General features: G+C 37.7%; 1 protein-coding gene across 3 annotated transcripts in view; it reads left to right on the forward strand.

The window, feature by feature from the left end:
* MPDZ (multiple PDZ domain crumbs cell polarity complex component) overlaps nt 1-24,151 on the forward strand; it is a 94,352-nt gene extending 70,201 nt beyond the window's left edge. For all 3 annotated transcript variants that reach the window (XM_066569847.1, XM_066569848.1, XM_066569849.1), the window contains 20 exons: nt 1,576-1,738; nt 2,291-2,487; nt 7,292-7,383; nt 7,648-7,738; nt 8,084-8,164; nt 8,707-8,799; nt 8,891-8,965; nt 10,311-10,488; nt 11,161-11,306; nt 11,615-11,698; nt 11,805-11,998; nt 12,254-12,401; nt 15,691-15,777; nt 17,145-17,241; nt 17,652-17,695; nt 18,738-18,860; nt 19,650-19,754; nt 19,872-19,984; nt 21,000-21,123; nt 21,887-24,151. In XM_066569847.1, the coding sequence (XP_066425944.1) occupies nt 1,576-1,738; nt 2,291-2,487; nt 7,292-7,383; nt 7,648-7,738; nt 8,084-8,164; nt 8,707-8,799; nt 8,891-8,965; nt 10,311-10,488; nt 11,161-11,306; nt 11,615-11,698; nt 11,805-11,998; nt 12,254-12,401; nt 15,691-15,777; nt 17,145-17,241; nt 17,652-17,695; nt 18,738-18,860; nt 19,650-19,754; nt 19,872-19,984; nt 21,000-21,123; nt 21,887-22,033 (2,382 nt within the window). In that variant the 3' untranslated portion in view covers nt 22,034-24,151. The remainder of the gene's footprint in view (nt 1-1,575; nt 1,739-2,290; nt 2,488-7,291; nt 7,384-7,647; nt 7,739-8,083; nt 8,165-8,706; nt 8,800-8,890; nt 8,966-10,310; nt 10,489-11,160; nt 11,307-11,614; nt 11,699-11,804; nt 11,999-12,253; nt 12,402-15,690; nt 15,778-17,144; nt 17,242-17,651; nt 17,696-18,737; nt 18,861-19,649; nt 19,755-19,871; nt 19,985-20,999; nt 21,124-21,886) is intronic.
* The last annotated feature ends 301 nt before the right edge of the window (nt 24,152-24,452 follow it).

Here is a 24,452-nt window from a genome sequence, read left to right on the forward strand (position 1 = left end):
TTTGATTGTGAAAAATAACATTTAATGTTACTAGGCAGTGTTTCTACTGTTCTCTGATTCTGGTAGGTGACAATGTCTGTGCTAGAATTTTGTTGCTTCAGCTTAGGAATGTTAGGTATCATCTTAGGTGGATGTCATTTTCTTAGATAAATAATTTGCTTTGGTGTCACTTCCCACACTTTTGAGGTTTAGTGACTTCTTAGTTAAGTTCCTCTAAGAAGTTCCTAAATGAAAGGAGCTCCTTTCCTCTTCCTCGAGCAGAAGCAGAATGAGAGAACTGAAATAGGGCATTTTCAATATCTTTATCTTTGGAGTTAATAGTGAAGATAAGTAATTTTTGTTTAGACATGGGACCTTTCTTAAATTTCAAAATGAACTAAACTGGTAACTTCCCAGGTTTCTCAACACCTCCAGTTTGAAAACTGATGAATTTTTCCAAGGTGTATGTTGTTATTCATTTCACTGTTGCCTGTGAATGAAGAGATTATTACCTAAGTGATTTTGGCACCTAAAGGCATGATCGGAGGTACTGTGTTCAAATTTTATGATGAAAGTAGTGAGAACTGAAATGATGAGAATAGGGTTATGAAGTGAGGGCAACACACCTGAAAACTTGAGTGTTGTAAAAACTTGGTTTTTATTTAAAATTTTGTTTACTTCAGTAGCCAATCTGCCAAGTATCAAGGTCTCTTGGGCGTACATAAGTAAAGAATGATGATATTCAGTGAGAGGTTTCTTGCTTGCATGTTTACTTCAAGCAAGGAAAAATTATACAAATTTCACGTAGCAAAATTCCTTATCAGACTCCATATTCCTCAAGGAAGCTGTCTTGAATGAAAGCTTTCAAGGCTGTGGATTTGGGCATTTAACCATTATATTGCAGTAGTAGTGCATTTATACCTCTTAACTTTGTGTGAATATGGATAGAACACATCAAGTATCTGTCTCTTGTGATTTAACCTGTATCCTCATTTATTTGATCTTCTCTGTGCAGCTGGTAAGAAACTAGTAAATGAGACTGAAAAGATCCAGTCACTATGGATTTCTTCTGTTTAATTTTGTTTTTTAACTCTCCTTTCAGTTAATATGCCAATTGCTTTTTTTTTTCCCTGTAGGTATTTTTGAAAGTTCCCAGTTTGGTTTTTTTTTGCTTTCTCTTTCCTCATATTTGGCTTCCTAAGCATATGATTGGAGGGAATTATATGTGATGACTCTTAAAATTGGTTATAAATCTTTCACAAATCTGACATTAAAACAAAAGCACTTGAGTCTTTGTTAGAGGCTTTTTCTGAAACATAAAGTGGCACATAAAACTTTACTGAATTGGGCTTTTACTGTGAGTTGTTTGCTTCCAGATACATTTTGGAGTGATGTTTTTTTCTTACCTTGCCTGGTGTTTGTTTCTGTCTTTGATCTCTCTGCCTTTCTGTGTGCTGTTATTAATTTAGAGTTTCAGCTGCTTGGTATTGAAACTTTGAAGCTATAGTCATTGCCATTTTGACATTTTTGTGTACTAGTTTGCCCTACAGAGAGCCTGCATCTTCTTAGTCACTTCATTTTTCTTATTCTCCACAGGCATTTGGTCAGTCTGATATGGAGCCAGAAAAGACTTCGCTTTGTAACTTGCCTCTGCCCCCTCCTTCACCATTTTCAGGAATGAGCTCTGATGTTGCACAGTCATCTTCTATCAGAGTCCCAGAAGATGTGGAGAAGGAGGATGAGTACGGTTACAGCTGGAGTAAGTTTTTCCTGTGATAATATTTGAAATGCTTAGTATTAAAATAGCACTGTAAAAAACACAGGTGTGGAGGCATCCAGTTTGAACTGCTTCTTTCTCATGTGCATCATGGTTTGAGTGCTAAGGTTGCTATTTTAGTTGTGCTTGGTCAGATGCACATAGTAAAAAAAAAAGATTTTGTCCATGGTTCCAGTTCAATGTAGGACAACTTGAAGAATTTCAGTATACTCCAGGTAACTGTTGGCAGTGATCAATATGATAGTATCTATTACCTGAAAGTGTTACTGGAGAGAAGATTGCTTCTTTTGTGTATGAATTTTTTTTAAAGAAAATTTATAATATTTTCTGAAGGTATAAGGAAAACAAGAAGCTAGAAATATTATTATAAATCACCTAAGGCTTAGTTTAAAAGAGGGTGTGGTTTACACTGAAAATTTAATCATCCATTTTGGGCTTCTTCTGTCAGATACTGCACACTGATCTTGACTCTAGGTGACTTGTGAAACTTTCTAATGTAAATCCAACCTCTGCTACCTTTACTTTTACATTTAGAAAAGATCATGCAGCGCTATGGAAAACTACCAGGGGAGCTACACATGATTGAGCTGGAAAAAGGAAAGACAGGTCTGGGAATTAGTCTTGCTGGTAACAAAGACCGATCCAGGATGAGTGTCTTTATAGTGGGAATTGATCCAAATGGAGCAGCTGGAAAAGATGGGAGGTTGCAGATTGCAGATGAGTTGCTAGAGGTGAGTTTTTGCAATTTATACTGAAGCCCAAATGTACTGACTTCAATACCAGATTCTTGCTAAATTGTGTATGTTTTTCAGTAGACTTTGAAATCCCAAGTTTATCCAAGTTCATATCACTATGCTATAAGATTTTCCTTTTGATCTATGCCAAATAGGTGTAGTGGATTTTTTCCTGGTTTTAATTACACCAAGTTATGGGTTAGATCCCTGTATGCAGCATTCACTTAAGAGTGGGACTCAATGATCCTTGTGGGTCCCTTTCAACTCAGAAGATTCTGCAATTATGAATGAAGGTGTGTTGAATAGAAATATGGGACAACAGCTGTTTCTGAGTTACTGAGATGTGTGGAATGGCAGTGAATTGCAGGCATGAAAAATATCGAAGTCCTTCAATCCATCCATCTGTGCAGTATTCTAGACTTTCTAATTACTTCCCTGTTTACTAGAAGTGTGATAATAGCAGAATATTTTTATACTGCGTAACACAGAATGTGGAAATTAAATTGGGGAAACAGGAACGGATCTATTTTTATTATAGACTTCTAACTCATTATATGTTTGGGTGCTGTTTTCTAGTGGAGTAGAGTGACTCAACCACTAAACATGCAACTAACATTCCAAGTACATGTGTGAGCATAATTTATGTTTCTATATTCCCACAGCCCAGTTGATGGTACTTGGAGATGTATTCTCTACTAGAGCTTTTCCCATTCTTTCTGATAGCAGTAGGTAACATTACCCTCACAGAATTGCTTTGTGTAACTTCAAAGCTCTATGTGGAAGTATTGGGGATGTACTGGCAAAGTGGTACAGAGTGGGAATGGTGAATCCAAATAAAACTTGAGGGAGACATTGAGAAAGTAAATTACATTGGCTGGAATTTGCAGACTAGGAAAAAAATTAAGGGGTTTTTGGCACTGTGGACCAAGACTAATGGAAGGAACTTTGTTGCAGATTCCAGTATTGTGAGACAGTTCACTTTAAGCATCCGTTTTTAAAATCCCGAAGTGGAAGAGGTGGAATATTCTGAAAACATGTTGATACATGTCTGTCTGAAGCTATCGTCTTGTGATTTCTTGGTTACTGTCCACACTATAAACTTGCAGACTACTGCTAAGAAATTGCCTCAACCTCTTCTGAGAGGAGATGTCTGGGCCAACATTGAGGGCCATGTCCCATCCCCCCACTTGGCAGCCTGACCATGTATTTTTCATAAGGCTGTGGCAAACACTGGAAGGAGTGCTGCATTTGGGTTGTGAATTCCGGTGTAAAGGACAGAGCTTGGAATCCCTGCAACCATGCCTGATGCACACACCCTGCACAGGAGGTGGTTGGTGTTATGCTCATCCCTCAGTACAGTGTCTTGCATCTGTTGCTTTGCTGTGTCTTTGCTTCTGTTAGTCCTACCTATGTGCATTTTATTGCTTTCCCTTTGTGTAGGTCCAGACTGTCCTTTTTCAGTCGTTTCTCTTTTCTTCAGTTAACTTCAGCACTGAAAAGTTTTTTTTCATTTTTTCAAGAAAAAATGCAACTAATAAAATGCAAACAAATAATGGGCTTAGTCTGCAAATTCACACTAATAGCTCCTCTCCTGTCTGAATTGTAGGCATTTCAAGGTGTTACAGTGACTAGTCTGCTCTACCAAATGGAAAAAAGATTGCCAGGTCACATCTTCAGATAAGTGTGGAGTATAGAATGGCTAGGGTTGGAAGGGACCTTAAGGGTCGTCTACTTGCAAGTCTTCCTCAATGGCCTGGGTTGCCAACCATGAGATCAAGTTGCTCTAGTCCCATTCAGTCTGGCCTTGAACACTTCCAGGGGTGGAGCATCCACAGCTTCTCTGGGCAACCTGTTCCAGGACCTCACTATTGTCTGGGTAGAGTTTTTCCCTGCCATCTAATCTAAAACTTCCTTCTTTCAGTTTAAAACCATTGCCAAAACCAAACCATTAAAACCTTTGTCATAAACCTATCACCCCGCATAAAAAGTTACTCTTCCTCTTTTTTGTAAGCTCCTTTTAAGTTCTGAAAGGCTGCAGTAATGTATCTCTAGAGTTTTCTCTTCTCCAGGCTAAACAACCTCAACTCTCTCAGCCTATCTTGACAGGACAGGTGCTCCAGCCCTCTGATCATATTCCTGGCCCTCCTGTGGAACTGCGCTGACAGATTCACATCTTTCTTGTGCTAAGAACTCCATAACCAGATGCAGTACTTGAGGTAGGGTCTCACGTGGGCAGAGTACAGCTTCCTTGACCTTCTAGTCACAACTCTTTGGATGCAGCCCAGGATGACATTAACCTTCCCAGTCCGTACTCTTATCTTAGATTGTCCCAACCCAGGTGCAGGACCTTGTAATTGGACTTGTTGCACCTCATGAGATTCCCGCAGGTCCATTTGACAAGTGTGTCTAGGTCTCTCCAGATGGCACCCCATCTTTATGTTGTGTCAGCTACACCATTCATCTTCATGTCATCTGCAAATCTGATGAGGGTGTACTTGATCTCTTCATCTGTTTCATTGATAAAGATATTAAAGAGCCCGTCCCAGGACAGAGCCCTGACTTGTCACAAGCCTCCACCTGGACACACAGCCATTGATCACAGCTCTATGGCTGCCTCCATCCAGCCAGTTCATTATCCACCAAACAGTCCACCCTTCAAATATCTCTATCTAGTTTGAAGATAGGGACATTGTGTGGACCTTTGTCAAAGGCCTTCTAGAGGATTTAGTAGGTGTCGCTGGCTGTGCTGGCTGAGATCATCTCCTTGTCTTCTATGTGCGTTAACATTGCTTCCATGAGGATCTGCTTCATGATGTTTCCAGGTACAGAGATGGGGCTCAATGGTCTGTGGTTTCCTGGAGGTTCCTTTCTCCACTTTCAAGAAATGAGTGATATTTTCTTTTTTCTAGTCACTGGCGACTTTACCTGACCTCTCTGACTTCTTAAGTAGGATGGAGAGTGCCTTGGCAACTCCATCAGCCAGTTCCCTCAGGAACTTGGATTGCAGATCATCATACCCCATTGACTTGTGCCTATTCAGTTTCATCAAGTGGTCTCAAACTTGCTTTTTGCTTACAGTGGGAGAGACTTTGCTTCTCCCAACCTCCACCTAGAGGTTCAGTAACTTGAGAGATGTGAGAAGCCAGACTGTCATTGAAGACTGAGGTGAAGAACTTTAGGAGTTCCTCACCCTTCTCCATATCCATTGTCATCAACTGTCCATTCTTAATTGTTAGGGAGGTACACTCTCCTTGGTCTTTCTTTTCTGACTTCTACTTATAGAACCCCTTCTGATTTCTCTTCTCATCCCTTGCCAAAGCCTCTTTCTTCTGTGCCTTAATATTCCTAAACCCATCTCTACACCCATCCAAACCATATCTATGTATTCTTCCCAGATCATCTGTCCCTAGTTCCACTGGCTATGCATTTCTTTCTTACTCCTCAATTTGAGGAGCAGGTCCTTGTTCAGCCATGTTGGTTTCCAGCTTGCCTAAGTTGATTTCTTACACACGGGGATGGAGAATCCTGAAAAAGCAACTAGTGCTGGTGAGGTCCTCTGTCCCTAAGGACAGTTTCTGAGGGAATCTCATCCACTAATTCTTTTAACAGATGGAAGTCCCTTATTCTTAAGATAAGGGTCAGTTCTGAGTCTGCCTTTTTTCCAAGCCCACGTTCCTTGAGATCAGTAATTTGAGCAGGGCATGGTCACTATAGCCAAGGCTGCCTCCATCTCAGTCTTACCAACAAGCTTATCTGCACTGGTGAGCACCAGGTCCAGTAACACTGCCTCTCTGGTTGGTTTGTCCAATACCAGGACCAGGAAGTTGTCCTCAGTGCACTCCAGGAGTCTTCTGGATTGCTTGCAGTCAGCTGTACCACTTTGCCAGCAGACATGCAGGTGGTTGAAATCCCCCATCAGGATGAAAGCATGCAAGCATGATGATTTCTGTATCTCAAGTAAGAAGTCAACAGACTTGCAGATATCAGGCACCCTGTGGTAGACCCCAGCCACAAATTGTCCCTCACTGATGCTGTCCTTAATTTTTACCCACAAGCTTCTGAGCTGCCCCTTCTTCCCAGCCTCTTTCTTCTGAGGTTGTAGCCCTTGATTGAAATGTTCCAGTTGTGTGATTCATCCCACCAGGTTTCTATGAGTATAGCTAGGTTATAGACTTTGAATCGCATGATTCTGGTGCAATCAAAGAACTGGTTTCAGTTCCTCTTGCTTGTTACCCATGCTGCCCATACTGGCGTAGAAGCACTTAAGCTGGATTGTCAACCTCTTCACCTTCTGAGAAGAAGCCTCCTTAGTACATCCCCTTCCCTCTTCCTCATCAAATCTAGTTTAAAACTCTGCTAAATGTACCAGTGTTCAGACTTCTATGTAAAAAGTGCCTGGCTCAGGGATTTGAGGTGCCTGAGATTCAATAAAGAATAGCAATCTCATTGCAGGATGTAAGCAATTCATTTATTTGTTATGGTTAGAATTTCCCATGGCCCTGCTTAATCACCTCATCAGTCATGAAGTGATCAATGGCAAGTGAAAATAGATTATGTGCCAAGTCAACCCAATATAACTCAGAGAATGACATTTTTAGCACTGTGAAAGTGTTAGTCTGAAGTCAAACCATGGAGAATATTTTTACTGAAAAAAGGGAGTGAAATTATGACATAACATAACACTTGTTTTTATACAGTTTCTGTTTAGTCAGTGATATGGATTGTTTTAAGGCTAAAAAATTAGTTTAAGTATAAGGAATTAAAATATTTTGATAAATAATTGCTGCTTTTCCTTATCTAGATAAATGGCCAAATCCTTTATGGAAGGACTCATCAGAACGCTTCTTCAATAATCAAATGCGCACCATCTAAAGTTAAAGTAATCTTTATCAGGTAAGTTCTGATTTAAGATTTGGCTGGAAAGGTTTAATTTTTAATGTGCTCAAGTTTCACATAGCGTTTGTTATTTTTAATTTTGGTAACTTAGATGTACTTTTGAAGACAATCTTACTACTTGTTAAATATATCTTGTAGTTTTCTGTTTTGATATTTGTATTGTGAGTGCCAGAAATTAAGAACCAGACTTAAACTTGTCCTAAGAAATATGGGGCGGTACTATTGCCTTCTTATTACATCCTTTAACTGAATATATTGCAGAAACAAGGATGCAGTAAATCAGATGGCTGTTTGCCCTGCAAAGTCAGTAGAGGCCTCACAGTGTACTTCAGGAACACTTCAACATCAAGAGGTAAAGTAAATATTTGTTTTCCTTATTTGACCAAAATACTAACATTGTTCTGGATAGAGGAGGATCCTGTCTGCTTAGTAAATACAGTAAAAGAAAAGGAAACTCATAGAAAAACAAGTGAGATTTTCATAAAGTTGCTAAATTTAGTACAGCTGTCATCAATTTTGTTTCGTTTTATATTCTTCTATACTATGAAGTAAGTCTAATATTCCCATCAATAAAGTTTTAGAAGCTTAGGCAAAACTAGAAAATGAGCAGACTTGCTTTAAATATTTGCGCACTACTTTGTTTTGGTGCAAAATGTTGGATATAGTCACTTACAGTTGCATTTTATTTTTCTCTTAGATTGACATCAGTGTTGCAAATCCGAGTGCATTTTCTGACTTAAGTTCATGTAAAAACATTCAGTATGTGGAACTTCCTAAGGTGTGTACTGAATTTACATCAGTCAATAGCCATTCAGTTTTGTAATGCTGTCCCTCTTACAGCAGACAGACCCTCAGTTACTAGAAGTTGGAAAAGAGATTTCTAGAGATCTACTCTTCCTGTTTGGGAATGGATCTCAAAGTTTTCCTCACAGAAAGACTGTTTTTGATTTGCTAATTGCTTTGTGTCTCTGGAAGAAGTATTCTCTTGTTCTATTTGCCCAACTTCTTATAACCATCGCTACTGATGGTTCCTCAGGTGAAATCAATGCCCTAATTGTTCAAAGTAAACAGTGAATAACAATTTACCTTGTAGATTTCAAAGGAAGGGATTTGAATTTAAAAGTGTTTCAGATTTATCTTGGTAGTCAGTATACTGTTTGTTTGGCAGAATCTATTCCAGAAATAGTTTAAAACAAAAATATTGGTGCATTGTGAAACCTCAGACTTGATATATCAGCAAGCTTCACTAGTCTTTAGTGATTGTATTCTAACATTTTGATGTCACAGTATTTAACCATTTGCATTTTCTGTTTGCCCCAGGATCAAGGAGGCTTTGGAATTGCCATTAGTGAAGAAGACACAACTAATGGAGTAGTTATTAAAAGCTTAACAGATCATGGTGCGGCTGCAAAGGTGTGAGAACATTTAAAATCTAATAAGGGAATGAAGAATGTTTTTTGGAGTAGCATCCATAGTTTATATTTTTTATTTTATGTTTTTCCAGGATGGACGTATCAAAGTTGGAGATGTGATTCTGGCAGTTGATGATGAAATTGTTGTGGGATATCCTGTAGAAAAGGTGCTTCTGAAGTGTCAGGAATGTTACAGAAAGCACACTTCTTAATGTAGGAGGTGATCGTGTCTTAAACTAGTGAAGTTCTCATGACTATACTTAATTTTCAAACCTGACTAAAAAAATCAAAGATCTGCAGGCACTGTCTGGAAAAGAAAACTACTGCGAAATAAGCTAAAGCCTAATAAATTTATAGCTCAACTGTTATTTTACATTAAGGCACTCCATGAATCCTCCTATCTCTGCTTCAAATGTGATTTTATTTTTCCTGTGGTTCAGACCTGATGATTGAGAGACTTAGTAGTGTGATAAAAGCCATGAACTATTGCTCAGTAATGACTCTGCATAGCTAGTCCACTTTAAAGGTGTTAGAACCAGTAAAACTAATAAGTGTAAATTAGCATGAGTGTGTTGTTTCAGTGGTAAATCAAGTCATAAACTGTGCTTATCCATGGGAACTGTCTGTAGTAACAGTCTCATTATATTCCAAGCCTAGTATTTCAAACCTTTGGAGAAAAATACCTCCATTCCTAAATAACAAGATTTATTTCTAGCTTCTAGCTCTGCAAACTCAATTTGGGTTCTGTAGTAAATCAAGGAGGCTGTTTTTCTAGCACCTACCTTGCTACCAAGAAAAGTGATTCTTTAGGCATGAGTAGATTACTTTCTGTTTATTAAAGGGCAATTAGCAGAGCATCAATCTTATTCTTTGATGTGCTGCTATCTCTGAGGCAGTAAATAAGTAAGAAATAGTGAAGTTGCCTGTAAGGAGGTAGGGGCAGATAAGCTTTGTAAGAACAGAGATTGAGTAAGTAATTTCTGAAACTATCTCTACTGAAATGTAAAGTCTCAAGAGGATTTGGTGTCTGTTCTGTAAGATGGCAATTGATTTTGGAGGGTCTTCAGTATCTCTTTGAACTAGATTTTGCATTACACCTTGGTGTCTATCTCTCCTTTCCATAGTTCAGGTAGTATTTTCAGGCTTTTCTTCCAGAATGACAGTTGCACATTTCTTTGGTTCACTAGATATTTTGGCATTGACTTCTGTGAGATCAGAATTGGGCTCCACCCAGCATTAAAAGGCAATACTTCTGTTTCTCCAATAATTGCTATACAATATAGTATTTTGTCTAGAGAAACCATTGAAAGACTGCCATATTGTCATCTACTATAGTTTGGCAGAGTTTCATGGAAAAAATTTTCTTAGAAAAAACATCAATATTTGTGTTTGTTCATTATGAGAAAACCTGCAAGATTGTGACAAGTAGCTCCAGTTTGCAGAGCTGTTACTCTACTTTATTTTTGAACGATCCAGTTACAGTTTTCATAGGCTTTTCTCTTTATAATTCAGTTTATTAGTCTCCTGAAGACATCCAAATCTGTGGTGAGGCTTACAATCAACCCAACAGAGACAGATAACCTGACTACAGCACCAGCCCTTCCCAGCACTGTCCCAGCAGAGAAGAGGAATATGCAACCACCAGCAGCTGTCCCAACTTCGCGCTCACCGGAACCAGAAGCAGTCAAAAGTATTGTTTTCCTTGTGTGTCTGTATTCCTATGTGTGTCTGTATTACAACTGGGGTTGTAACATAAAAACAGAGACCCAGCTTGTAAGTTTTCCCCTTTTGTGTGCACTGAGTTGTCTTCTGCATTTTCTAGTATTTCCAGATTACAGCAGCAGATATGCAGCAGGTGCCTCTGCTGTGGTTGTCTAGAACTAAGTGAAAGGCATTCCTTTAGGTGAGAGAGAAATGTCATGTCAATTTTTGTGGAAAAAAAGGATGGTTGAGAATGTCTTGCCATTTATGACTAGCCACATTTGGCTCTTCTCCTTCAGAGTGGAGTGTCAAGATGTTTCTGATGGATCATAGTCATTGGTTAAGCAAGACACTTCAAAGTTAATAATAATTCAAGTAATGCACATATCATATAGATTTTTAACTTAAGTTCTATCCTAAATAGAGTATGTTGTGTAGAATGTCTGCTTTGGCTGTCAGGACTATAATCCAGGTACTTGATGGCATAAAAGCTACAGGAGGCATGGCAAATAAAACTACAGGATAGTATTTCTCTGAGGAGGAGGGAGAATTGGGACCATCATTCTCTGTGGATCAGATGTTCAGTTACTGCTATACAGCTGTCACTGTATACACTGCTATACACTGTTACTGTAACCAGGATGTTTCATTGTTGTTTTAGACACAAGCAGGTCTTCAACTCCAGCCATGTTAATCTCTGACCCAGCTACTTGTCCCATCATTCCTGGATGTGAAACAACCATTGATATCTCCAAAGGAAGGACTGGTCTTGGACTGAGCATTGTTGGAGGAGCGGACACTTTGCTGGTTCGTTGGAAAAATATGTGTCAGTCATGTGAAATAACAGTAATGAAAATAAAGTCTGATAGAAGAGATTTTTTGTCATTTGTTTTAAAGTATAGACACAAAAGAAACAAAAACAAGAAAAAAACCCTTTCTAAAATTAAAAGTAAAAATGAGCTTCGTAAATATTTTGGTAATTCTTCATCATGCATCTGACTTTCATTCCATCTGACTTTTCACTGATGAATTATAGTAGCAATTTTCAGTTACTTTTGGTTCAAAATGGTGGCTTTTCTTTCAACATGAAATTTTGATGTTGTTTTTGTTGTCAGGGAGCAATCATTATCCATGAGGTATATGAAGAAGGAGCAGCATCTAAAGATGGACGACTGTGGGCTGGTGATCAGATACTAGAGGCATGGTGATTTCTTTGGTTGTTTTTGTTTTCATTGCTGGCTAAGCCTTTTGTATTTGTCTGCTGGAAGATGCTGCACAATTTGCCATTGTACACTTTCATTGCAGGTGAATGGAATTGACCTCAGGAATGCCACACATGATGAGGCCATTAATGTCCTCCGTCAGACACCCCAAAAAGTTCGCCTGACTGTGTACAGAGATGAAGCCCAGTACAAGGAGGAAGACATGTATGATGTGCTGAATATAGAGCTCCAGAAGAAGCCTGGTAAAGGCCTTGGGCTGAGTATTGTTGGGAAAAGGTATGTAATGTACCTGGAGATTCAGTGTCTGGAACTTGCTTATCATGTTTCTTTGTGGTTTGGTGCTCAGATCCTGTGGGCTTGAAGGCCATACATCTTATTTTTGTGCTTAAGCTAACCAGTCTTCCCTGGAGGGACTAAGCCAGTGTTATTCAACAGAAAAATGAGACAATGTTTATCTGCGTTCCCAATAGAAATCCATAAACATTGCCATCAAACAGTACTTTAATGTAAAATTCATGTGTGTATTTGCAGAAATGACACAGGTGTGTTTGTGTCAGACATCGTCAAAGGAGGAATAGCAGATACAGATGGGAGATTGATGCAAGGAGACCAGATATTGACAGTGAATGGAGAAGATGTCCGAAATGCTAACCAGGAGGCTGTTGCAGCTTTGCTAAAGGTATTGGGGAAAAGAGAAGGTGGATAATAGTGAAAAACTGAGATCCAGGTTTTTTTAAAGCTTTAACTTTATTCAGACTGAGATGAGACTGTTACTGAGATGTCAGTGAGATGACTTGGGGATCCAGCTTTAAGTTTCCTGAAATCTAGAGCACTCAGATTTTGAAACTTTGCCTGATAAAACAGAGAGTAGTGGTGGTGCAGAAAGCCATATATTAATGAACGTGGGGCTGATAGATGACCTTTATAGAATATCATTACCTAGAACAGCTGAAAACTTAGCACTGTATTCTGTCGAACACACTGATAGCTGGTTAACTGTTTTGCATTTTCAGAAAGATATGCAGAACTGACTTCGAATGATGGAGAATTCAGCAGAGTAGTTGTGCTAGAAATGACTACTTTCATAGTTTATTTACAAGGCCCTGTAGTGACAGGACAAGAGGATATGGTTTTAAACCAGAAGAGTAAGTTTAATTAGTTGTTAGGCATAAATTCTTTAATGAAAGAAATGAGGAGGGAGATGAAATGAGGATAGTGAGGCACTGGAATAGAATGTCCAGAGGAGTGTGGATGCCCTGACCCTGGAAGTGTACAAGGCCAGGTTGGATGGGGCTCTGAGTAATCTGGTCTACTAGGAGACATTAATCTTTTTTTTTTATTGGTATGTTTTGTACCACCTTACATCCATTAAATTGTACAATGCATTTTTCAGTTACCAAGTATTCAGTATAAGAAACTGCTTTCTCAGAGTTTGCTGAGGTAACTACCTGCAGCTCTTGGAGACAACCTATTCTTGATAATTTTTTTTTCTGATGTCCTTCCCCTATTTGCAAATCAGAATGAAGTCAGATACACAATATTTCCTGTAGTCTGCCAAGAAATCCAGCTGGTTAACCACCTTGTCTGTTTGTCAGTCCAGAGTTTTGAGACATGCTGCATGGTAAGGATTCCACTGAGTCAGCATTTTCAATGGAAAACTGTTTCACTGGAAAAAAATTAACAGATGTTAGTTGTAGCTGTCTCTTGCATACATAGGCACATGGTCATGCTTCTTAACACTCAGATTCAAAGGTATATTTTTTCAGATCTTGAGCAGGTCCTTGAGATTTTGGATTTATTGGGGAGCAGGGGTCCTAGGGGAGAGCAGTGGTCAGAAAGGGAGATATGAGGACTTCTGTATTTTCAGTCTGCGCCCATTAGTGAGAATGCCGGAACAGGATCTATGTTGTGACACTGAACTTGTTAGTATACTCTTATTTGGTTATAGTGCTTTTCCCTTCTTACATGATAGTTTTGTATTTAAGAACACAGCATTTCTTCTTCACATGCTGTACCTCTCCTCTGAATAAAAATGCCTTTACATGTGGGAAATTTTTTTCATTTTGACAAGCATTTTGAAGTATCTAACTGATTCCACTTACCATTCATATATTCAAGTTTTAAGTACTTCATCATCGCTCAGTAGTAGTACTTGTAGTTAATTGTCATAGCCCTGAGGAATGGGCTTTTAAAATATCTTAGGCATATTATTGTTAATAATTGTTTTGTTTACGTAGTGTAAGTGGAATAAAACATGGTCACTCCCATGTAGTCACTATTTCCTGTTCAGGTGTCCATTAGGTTCTCATTCGTGAGAGCAGGCTCTAGAGTGAATTGTTGTGAACTACCTAAAATGTATTTTGCTAGAAAATTATTTCATAATCTTTGGAAAATTCCTGTGTATTTTAAGTACAATGATACAAATAGAATGTGTCATCAGTCTGAGAATTCTGTCTCTCTTGCAGTGTTTCTTTTGAAGTATCCCCTAAAGTATATAAAAAAACTATCAGCTTTTCCCCTCACTAAACTTACTGGATCTATCAAATGGGAGGATTTAGGAAGAGGGAGAAAGGCGTAGTAAAACTAAATGCAAATTGATTTATTCAGGAGTCCCATTGGAAAGTATTACCTCCTACTTTTACACAATTCTAAAATCTCATTTGTGGGTTTGTGTATTCGTGAGGATGTGGTAATTTTAGATACATATTTCCTCCATTTTCCACTTTGAATAAGAGTTGTCTGTATGGTTTAATGTGACTAAATTCATACAAGCAGAGAAGAATGGTTTTGCCTGAGCTTTGATCAAGTTTTTCCAGGACATTGAGAAATCAACATTATTTATAAAATAAAAAGCAATTTAGTAATAAATTTTTTTAGTGTCATTCCTAAGAGAATAGCAACAGGATATGAGGTATTGAAACTTTGTTTGAATGGATATGTCTGGTTGGTTTTGATATATTGGCCTAGTACTATGGATTTTTCTGACAAATGCATGAATCTCTTTTAGGATAATAAAGTTAAAACATGGCAAATACAGGCAACCTCATGTATTATTAAATTATTTGAATGCAGAAGTTTCCTCTTACAACTTGCCAGTGAAAGAAAAAAATCAAAATTACAGCAAAACTGAAATTTCTGTATTAATACATTGCAGATCGACGTCTTCTCTTGACACTACTTGTATTATGTTGAAAGTCTAATTTTCTTACCCTTGTGGTAATAACTTTTCTGTTTTTTCAAAATAATGTTTTTATTTTGAAATATTTAATTGTAGGATGAATTTTCTTCTGAGACATGCATTTTATGTAGATGCGTGAATACTCAATAGAGTAGTTAAAATCTTAAAGGCTAGTGAAAGGACTTTCCAATGTATAGTCAATCCATATCACCCAGCTTATTGCTGGGAGTCAGATGCAGAAAATTCACTTAAACGATAGATGTTTAGGAAATTTTCTGCCCAAAATTTCTTTGTTACATTGGTGTCTATCCAGAGTAACAAATAATTTCAAAAGTTAGAGAGAGATGAGTAACTTCCAGTTCAATTACCATGTTCTCAGTCATATTAGAGATAAATAATGATTAAGACTTTGATGTGTTGCAATGGTTTTACTTTCTATTGTAAAAATGATATGTTGACATTTCAGTTCAGAAGCTATTCCTTATTAAGTGCAATGCTATAGAATTATTCCTCTTGTGTGATTTTCATGTCTGCATTGTAATACTGATTAATCCAGTATTAAAAAAGTACCCTTAGTATTGAGTACCTTGTTGTGCTTTGTATGTGTCACTGGTCCTGCCATGAACTCTATCTGCAAAGCGCTCATTTCAGGATTGCTAGTCCATGGGGGTTTTTTTCCATCTGTCCATGTGGTTTCTTTTCTTCCTCCACTTTCTAGAAAGTCACTTAAATATTGTAGTTTTTACTCTTGTAGAGAGGAGAGATATGTTACAAGTAACTGTTTCTTTAGTGTTCCTTAGGTACAGTAAGACTAGAGGTTGGAAGAATAAAAGCTGGGCCATTTCACTCTGAAAGGAGAACATCCCAGAGCAGCCAGGTATGTAACTATAAAACTGGTTAATTTAGGAGAAATAATGTTAAATAAAGAAAGAATAAAGATAATAAATAATGAAAAAATAAAGAATAAAATAAAGAATAATGTTAAATAGAAAGATCGGTTTTATGATGACAGTTATTTTTTACATGCCTGATCCGAGATGGAAAAATTTTGCAGCTCTTCCGTAGCCATTTTATGTTCAGTTTAGCAAATGGTATCTGTTATAGACAAGATCCAGCCAAAAATATAATCCAGAAATGACTTTGCTCCAGACTCCAGCTTGGAAGCATAGAGAACTCCAGTTCTAATGAATACCAGAAGAAGTTAGAATCAACTTTAAACCTGTCTGAGTAGTTGGCATGCAGTGGAGTATTGCTTCAGTATTGCTGCAGTGGAGTATTTCTCCATTCCTTGCATGTCCTTACTGTAATCTTGCCTGCCAGAAGCAGGAAACATGTGCTCTTTCCATCAGACTTCTCTTACTTATTTTATTGTTGGTCTGATGGTGAATTGTTACAATCTCAAATCAATTTCTGTATTTGAAAGCATCTTCCATGGCATAACAGCTTGCACTGTGATTCTATCCAGTAGGAGCTATGGTTCTGAAAGCTCACAAATTACCTTAATAACTTCCCTTGATTGTGAACTGGGGATGAAAATTATCAAGTATTAAATATAAATAGTTTTAAGACATAATTAAAATTCAAGTGAGCAGTTTAGATAGGACTGACATTTTAGACTATCTTCAGAGTTAGTATTGTTAAGTAGTATGAAAACATGCAGACTCTGGCTGATCTTATTCTAAGATGAAGTTCACAATGTTGAATGTTTTGAAAAGTGCGTCACAGTCAGTGGACTATTCTAATAGGAACCATGTTGTTCCTTTACTTGCCCTTCAAGTGTAGTGAAAATCATCCTGGAAATTGTGCAGGTCAAGTGGAGTGGAGAGCCTGATCTTGGTTGCAGCTGGTGCAGTAGCTGAACATTTGAAAGCCCTCATGAGGACGTACTGATACCTGTCTTTTATATTCTGTCCTTACTGTGGTACTTGTAGCTAACTTGCAGTAGAAGACCTCTATAAGGTGATAGAAGGTGCAAATACCAGGACCTTGTTGGCCCTCAGAAGAAGCTTTTCAAAGATTTGCATGGGGTTGTAGAAGTACAATCTCTCTTGGTCTGATGATGCTTCAAAAAAGAGCTATCTACAGTGACCAAAAAATTTGTGTTGTTCTCTGACTCAGTTTTAACTGGGCACAGAAAAAATAAAATACTGCAGAAAATAAAATTAATACAGTGAGTTAGAGTTTTACTTTTAGTACCTGGGTCAGTGACTCTCATCTCTAATCCCACTCTAACATTGTGTGTAGGTCAGTGAAGGAAGTGGAAGTCTCTCATCATTCAGTTTCCCAGTGTCTGGGTCTGGTGCACCTGAGGTCTTTGAAAGTGGCCTAAAGAGGCATACCAGTAAGTTGTAGAGTTTTTTGGTGCTTTCAGTATTTTATATATGTGAACTGGTAGCTGAGATCTTTCTGTTAAAATGCTATAACTATGTGATGTGATGCTTAAATTTAGAACAAAGTTATTTCTGATCATAGTATTGCTAGAAAATAATGGTTTTTTTCTATTCCATTTGAGCTTAGCAGTCTTATTCCAAAAATTATTTAAATGGAGAAAATGATTGATTCTTTCACCTACTCTAGAGGTATTTCAATCCAATTATTGCAATGATGGTCACTATCAAAATCGGATTAAAATGTATATAACAAACAAGCAAAAAGGTAGAATCATCATAGTGATTTGGATGACTTTATTGAAAAAGTTCTCTAGGAATGCTTGTTTAACTTTTTTTTAATCTATCTTAATTCATTTGACAGCAGCTTCTGAAATACAGGGACTAAGAACAGTTGAAATAAAAAAGGTAAGTTGTAGCTTGCAGTGGCATATATCAGGAATAGGTTGTAGATGTTTTCAGTAGGTGTCTTTACAGAATGAAGTAAGTCTAGGCCTATTCATTGTTTTAGGAAAGGAACAGGACATTAATTTGTCTGTCTTTTCAGTTTCGGACTGTACAATCTGCACTGCCTATATTTTTATGTAAAGTAGTGTGACTTATGGTATCATGTTTTGTGAGTTGTGTTGAAAGTAAAGGAAGAGATACTGGGACCTAGTTTTATTGTTACCAGATTGAGTTAAATGCAGATTTTGTTGTGGTAAAGTCAGAGGAATTGTACCAAAGTTGGAAGGCTGTTTTTTGATATTTGATATTTTTCTTCACACATATTTTTAATTAGTAGGCTCTTGCATGACAGCTGCCAGGTTTTCAAGTGTGAACTTCAGTCACCTTCATTATGCATGTGTGCTTAGTCACAAACTGCATCTAATTTTCCAAAATATTTATATGTTTTTGCTTGGCATCTAGTTCACTTGATTACATGGATTGTATTCAGTCATTCTTTTAATAGTAGAATCTGCAAATAGCAGTTTGCAATAGCAATTTTTCCTGTGAAGTATTGGGTGTGGTACAGGGTTTCACAGCTGGTTTCGCCCTTCAACATTTGGGCACTAGGGGGAGCATAAAGATTAATTCTAGTCTTCAGGAGATTCATAACAGGATATACATATAGACAGTACTAAGGACAGCAATCCCATCTCATTGGTTTTCCTTGCTCAGACCTCTGTGCTGACATTAAGAGTCAGGTGCTGAATTCTGTAATTATTTTGTTTGGTTATGATAAAAAACACAACTAAATCAGCAAATTTCCTCCTACCACTGAGAGAAACATCAATTCTGGTCTCTCTGCTTTCTTGAGGTAATGCAAAGTGTGTAAGCTTAAAAACTGGTTTGACACAGGAATTCTAGTCTTCATAAAATAGGGAGTTTAGCCATCTTCTGAGGTAAGCCTGCCATTCTGTGTTTTTCTTTCCAGAAAAAACTAATCTTTTTTTCACTACTGTAACAGAACCCTACAGATTCTCTAGGCGTGAGCATTGCTGGAGGTGTAGGAAGTCCTCTTGGAGATGTTCCTATATTTATTGCCATGATGCACCCGAATGGAGTTGCAGCTCAGACTCAGAAATTAAGAGTAAGTTAATTATTAAGAAGGCTGTAAAGATTGCATGGGTAATGTGATTACTCTAGACAGGCAGTAAACTAGCAGTTCAGTGATACAGTCATAAGTGCTTCTGGCTGTGGAAAGAATTCTTGCTGTTTGGATTGATGAAAAAGGAACTCGGATTGGTAGCATGGGAAAATGTAATTGCTGACATGTGCTAACTTAAGAAAGGAGGTCCTAAAGCAGTCTTGGATCTTACAGTTAGTCAGCTTGTGAAAATTAAAAGCATAGAAAGTGGTACAGAAGGATGCATTCTATAAACAAGTGCCATTGCTGAGTGTAGTGATCATTCCTGCAAATGTAGGTGTGCAGTTTGCTTTATCTCTTGTGTTTCCTATACTTAGGATAGAAAGAGTACATTTTAGGCTCTGAGTTAGAGTGAGAGATTTTTAAGCTGTATTTAAATGCATGCTGTATCCAATCTGCATCAAAAGTGGTTGAATTTGGCTCAAGTTTCTTAGAAAATGTTATTTCAAGATGAAGTCAGACAAAATCTCTGATGATAATTTGCTACATCAGTCTGCCTGTCTTTAGGTGACATGCAAAATGCGTCTCTGTTTTTTAACGTATATTTCTAGAGTTTTAGGATCAGTTCTGTGAAGCATCAGTACCTTTTACCCTGATTACACTAAACCAGTGTAATTTGCTAATTCTAATGTTGAATTACCTGCCTTCATACTGGGCCATTCGTAGCTCTGCTGTTGTTGAAAGTGACAAATCTATGTAACTAAGTTAGATTTTCTACATTTTCTTCTGTAGGTTGGGGACAGGATTGTTAGCATCTGTGGAACATCTACTGAGGGCATGACTCATTCCCAAGCTGTTAATATCTTAAAAAATGCTTCAGGCACTATTGAGTTGCAGGTAAAAATTCCTCAGTGACATTTTGAATATTTTCTGAGTACTGTTTTGCCAGCTGCTACATTGAACTATTTTAGTGTCAGCATTCTTATGCCACTGATTTCCAACCTCTATTCCTAGGTTGTAGCTGGAGGAGAAGTGAGTGTCATAACTGGTCAGCAGCAGGATCCACCTACTCCCGGTCTTTCGTTTTCAGGACTAACTTCAACTGGCATTTTTCAGGATGATTTAGGGTCAGTAACTATAGAATGTACAGCCTCTGTAGCCTGTTACTTTAGATAATAATCAACCTATAAACCTTACAAATTCTACCTAATAGTGGGTGGCATTTTTGGCTTAATCATGATTAACATATTTGGTATACCTAAGACCTGTGGGCCATAGGTCCTCTTCTGTGTTTTTCATTATGCAATTTGCTGTGCTGCAAATTTTTTGACTCTCTGTAGACTTGTGATCTGATGTGATCTGATTTCTTCTACAGCCTCTATTGTTTCACTGAGGCTGGGTAGCTAGGATTAATTGATATGCCCAGAAATTCTCTTTCCACTGTTGTATCTGTGTTTCTGTATTGTGCTCTCTAGTGCTGGGCAATCAGGAGTGTCAGATGTTTCTGGTATACAAGGTATACTGCTTCTGGTATTCTGCAAGGTGCATTATGTAAACAAGTTTTATGTCAAACTCTATCATAAATCTGAGGCATTTTTTCTTTTAGGAAAGGGGAAAGAGAAGTATTCTTTAGCCACACATACCTACTTTGAAAAGTAGAATTCCAAAATTTCTTACTATCAAAATATATGTGGGGAAATACACCTATAAATGATCTATATAATAAACACATATATACAAATACACAGTCGTCTATTAGGAGAGAAGCAATTCAACCTTAATAGCGTAAAGTATTTGAGCTTATTTTAGGCTTTACAGACTTTTTAAAGTAGATGTTAGGGAATCTGGAGATACTGGTAATAACTCTAGTTCACTAGTAAGCACTATTGGTGGCACATAGCAGCCATAACTATGCCCTGAGCTGTGTATTTGAAATAGCTACTTTCTTATAATAATATGGGCATTAGGTAGTTTACAGAGTTTTACATTAACTGCAATAGCCCATTCTTTATAACAAAAGTATTTGTAGTTATAGTGGAAAGAAAAATATATTGGTTAGCTTAAAAGGAGTAATGTTTTTTGTTGAATATTAGATGTGTTAAATCTGAAGTTCAGACAAAATACTCTTTTCCCTTTTCTTAGACCTCCTCAGTACAAGACCATTACTCTGGACAGAGGACCAGATGGCCTTGGCTTCAGTATTGTGGGTGGCTATGGCAGTCCCCATGGAGACTTACCCATTTATGTGAAGACAGTGTTTGCAAAGGTAGGTGGAAATTTGTCCAATCAATCCATTCACTGCAGTTATTGTTCTAAATTTTGGCCTGGGTTTGCAGTCAAAAGATTGTTACAGTTTCTCACAGCTTTCCCTCTTTAGTGCAAAGGCTGATGAAAATGTGCTTGCAGCATTTGATGGCTGTAGTCTTAAAAAGATTGAGAATTTCCAAATAGACATGATTCAGCCCTATCAGCAGAGTCTTGTCCACCTGTCAAGACTTGAATTGTGTAATACTTAGGAAGAAAAGCTCTCTTGCCTTATATTTAGAGTGTGTTTACTTCAGGTGGTAGACGAAAGTGTTTTATTGAACTCAGACTGGATGTTCAGAGAAGTTCAGATGCTGACCTGGATTTGATAATTTGGATGGCTCTAGGAAACAACAGAGAGTCAGAGAAAATTGGAATCATGAATGCTAAATTTTTAAGGTATATCAAACTATAAAGCTGTCTTTTTCACCTGCACTTGGTGAAAAGTTCTGCAGGTCTTGAAAATGTTACTTTTATAATACTAGGGTTTAAATCTTACACTAGCTGGAAAAACAGGGTTGAGGGAACCAAACAATCATGTAGTTTCAATTTTTAGATGTGGAACTTAGACTGGGCAGGGAGTATTGCAAAATTGTCAGTCTTCTCAGCAATTGGTTCTGTCTGTATCCCTGAAAATGAAAAATATTGGTGGACTGTTTTCAGGACTGTGTGTCAGGGAGAAAAAGAAATGTGTGAGTCTGCAGTTACTTGTTTTATCATTCCAGGGTGCAGCAGCAGAAGATGGACGCCTCAAGAGGGGGGATCAAATCATTGCTGTGAATGGGCAGAGTTTAGAAGGGGTGACCCATGAGGAAGCAGTTGCTATTCTGAAAAGAACAAAAGGAACAGTCACTTTGACTGTGTTGTCATGAACTGGCTGCCTGACAGGCTAGGGTCAATGAGACAATATTGTTTACTTTCCACATAGTAAAGAGAATGGAAATGTTTGAGTAGTCTTCTTACTCTTTCAGCTTCACAGGACTGTGTTACAATGCTGAAGAAAAATAACATTTAACCATATTTTTGTATACATTAGAAGTACTTCTCTTCCTGTCAAACCACTGGAATGAAATTATGTTCACAATGGAAACACATGGATATTTTTCCTATTAGTAATTCACCACGAAAAAAATGCTGCCATTAATAACCACACAAGAAAGTTGAAAAGCAGAGGCTGTATATTTGAATAATGTTGGAAAAATGATAAATTCACCAAGTCAGCATGGAGGTTGCAGGTGTACCAGTAGCCAGAAAACAGGAACAAGGTTATTGAAGAAAGAAAATATTACTAAATCAGAGATTTGGGAGATAAGGGGAAAAAGTATGTAATCTGGAGACAGATGGTTAATAGACTAGATGGTTCTTTGGAACTAGACAATTTTTGAGGTTCCTTTTAACCCAGACTGTCCAATGACCATATTATTTCACAATGCTCAATAGGAGAAACTAGTTTGGTGACCTGGGTGGATTTTTTTGCTTGCCTTTTTGTGTGTTTAAATTTTTCTAAGTCGTGGTGTATCTGAAAAAAAAAAAAAAAGAACACTGTGTTTCACTTGGCTTAGGTTTGAGGGTTTCATTATTTTGGTGTCAGGGGGGTGTGTTGGTGGTGGTGGTGATGGTTTTGTTTTTTGTTTCTTTGTTTTGTTTGTGGGTTTTGTGGGACTTGTGCTCAGGGCTGAAAAATCCATTACTAGTGGGAACTTCCTGGTGATTGAGAATGCCCAGCAACTGCAGTATTAGAAGAACTATATTTTTAAAGTAGGAATATTTTATAGTCCTTATGGGTGAAAACAAATTTTCTAATATGAAGTTTTTTGTCTGTAAGCAAAGGTTGTCCTCTTCCAACATGCAACACCACATACAGGGTCAGTGCAGACATTTCTGCAAGCTGTTTGCTTCAGAGCCTTGAACAAACCTCTCAGAGCAGCTCTGCTTAGCTGCCAGCAGATGTCTGGATATTGCCAGTGTGGAAGGAGTTGACATTAATGGTGTTGCTGCCATTATCACTAGCAGCAAAGGTAGAGTCCTCCTTGAACTGAGGAGGCATACAGCCAGGAGTGATGGGTTGAGGTTGGGTAAAGACCTGAAAATGCCTCACAGTGGAGGTGAGTTGTAAGACAGTAGTGAGGGTTTGCATCAGTAATAAGCAGAAGAGGAGCTTTGACAGCTGCAACTATTATTTTGGGGATATTAATTTTAGAGGCACAGATAAAAGCATCTAGTAAGTACAGTGCAACTGTGGAGCTTTCTTTGATCAGCAGCATGGTCAATAAATGCATCACTTTCTCATTACTTAAACTTTATCTAAAAACTGCACTCAATGAAACACTTAGCTGATTGTAACCTGCCTGCCCTTGCCTGCCATGCTCTTAGGAATCTGGCAGATAAAGCATGCTTCTCCCATGATTTATTTTCCTGCAGAAAAATTTAGCTGAGTCTTTTGAGAGAGGAAGATACCAGTCAAACTAGTATGCTATTTAGTAGCAGGAGGATGCTTTGTGTTAATTAACAAAAATGGAATTTTAGCAAGAAGGCCATTATTTCAACTATCACTTACGAGAAATATGAACTGAAAATGCAGGCAATGGTCAGGCCATTATTAGGGGATAATACAAAAGACTAGCATTCATTTTAGTGGGTCACAAAAGCAGTATTAGGAGTGTCTGTCAAATAGTGTTAACAAATTGATAGCTATGTGTAAGTGAATTAACAAAAAAAACCCGCTCTTTGTCTTTTTAACTATTCTAGAAGTTACATTGTGGTAGGCTAAGATGCAATAAACTAGATGGTGCCATTGCTGGATGCTGCTGTTATTGAATTGCTTTTGTACTTATTCCTTGCATAGAGTGAGAAATGCCTACGTTAGAGTATGTAAAGTCACTTTAAATAGTATCTATATTTGTAACAGAAGTAGTGTACAGCTATTTTGTTACTGCTCTTGTGTCACAATGGGGGATTTAAATTAATAAATTTCAAACTGTCACGATGAAGTGAAGTTCTGGCTTTGTTACTAGTTGCTTTACAGTAGCATGTTTTTATTATTCATTCTGTTGCAAAAGATTAATTCAAATCAATTTAATAGTTGAAAAAAGGCATTACTCTTGATGTAAACCTTAAAGCATCTTCTAAAAATTGATTTGTTTTTTTAAAGAAGTTATCTTCACTTGCAAACTCTTAGCAAATTCATGAAACTGTGAAACTGTCTTGCTTTTTTGTAACAGACCGTTAATCATTGTTAAAAAAACCATTCCTTCAGGCATGGGATGTGCCACGAGGGACAAAAATAGTGGG

The sequence above is a fragment of the Molothrus aeneus genome, chromosome Z (assembly GCF_037042795.1).
Source record: "Molothrus aeneus isolate 106 chromosome Z, BPBGC_Maene_1.0, whole genome shotgun sequence".
In the NCBI taxonomy this organism is placed as follows: domain Eukaryota; kingdom Metazoa; phylum Chordata; class Aves; order Passeriformes; family Icteridae; genus Molothrus; species Molothrus aeneus.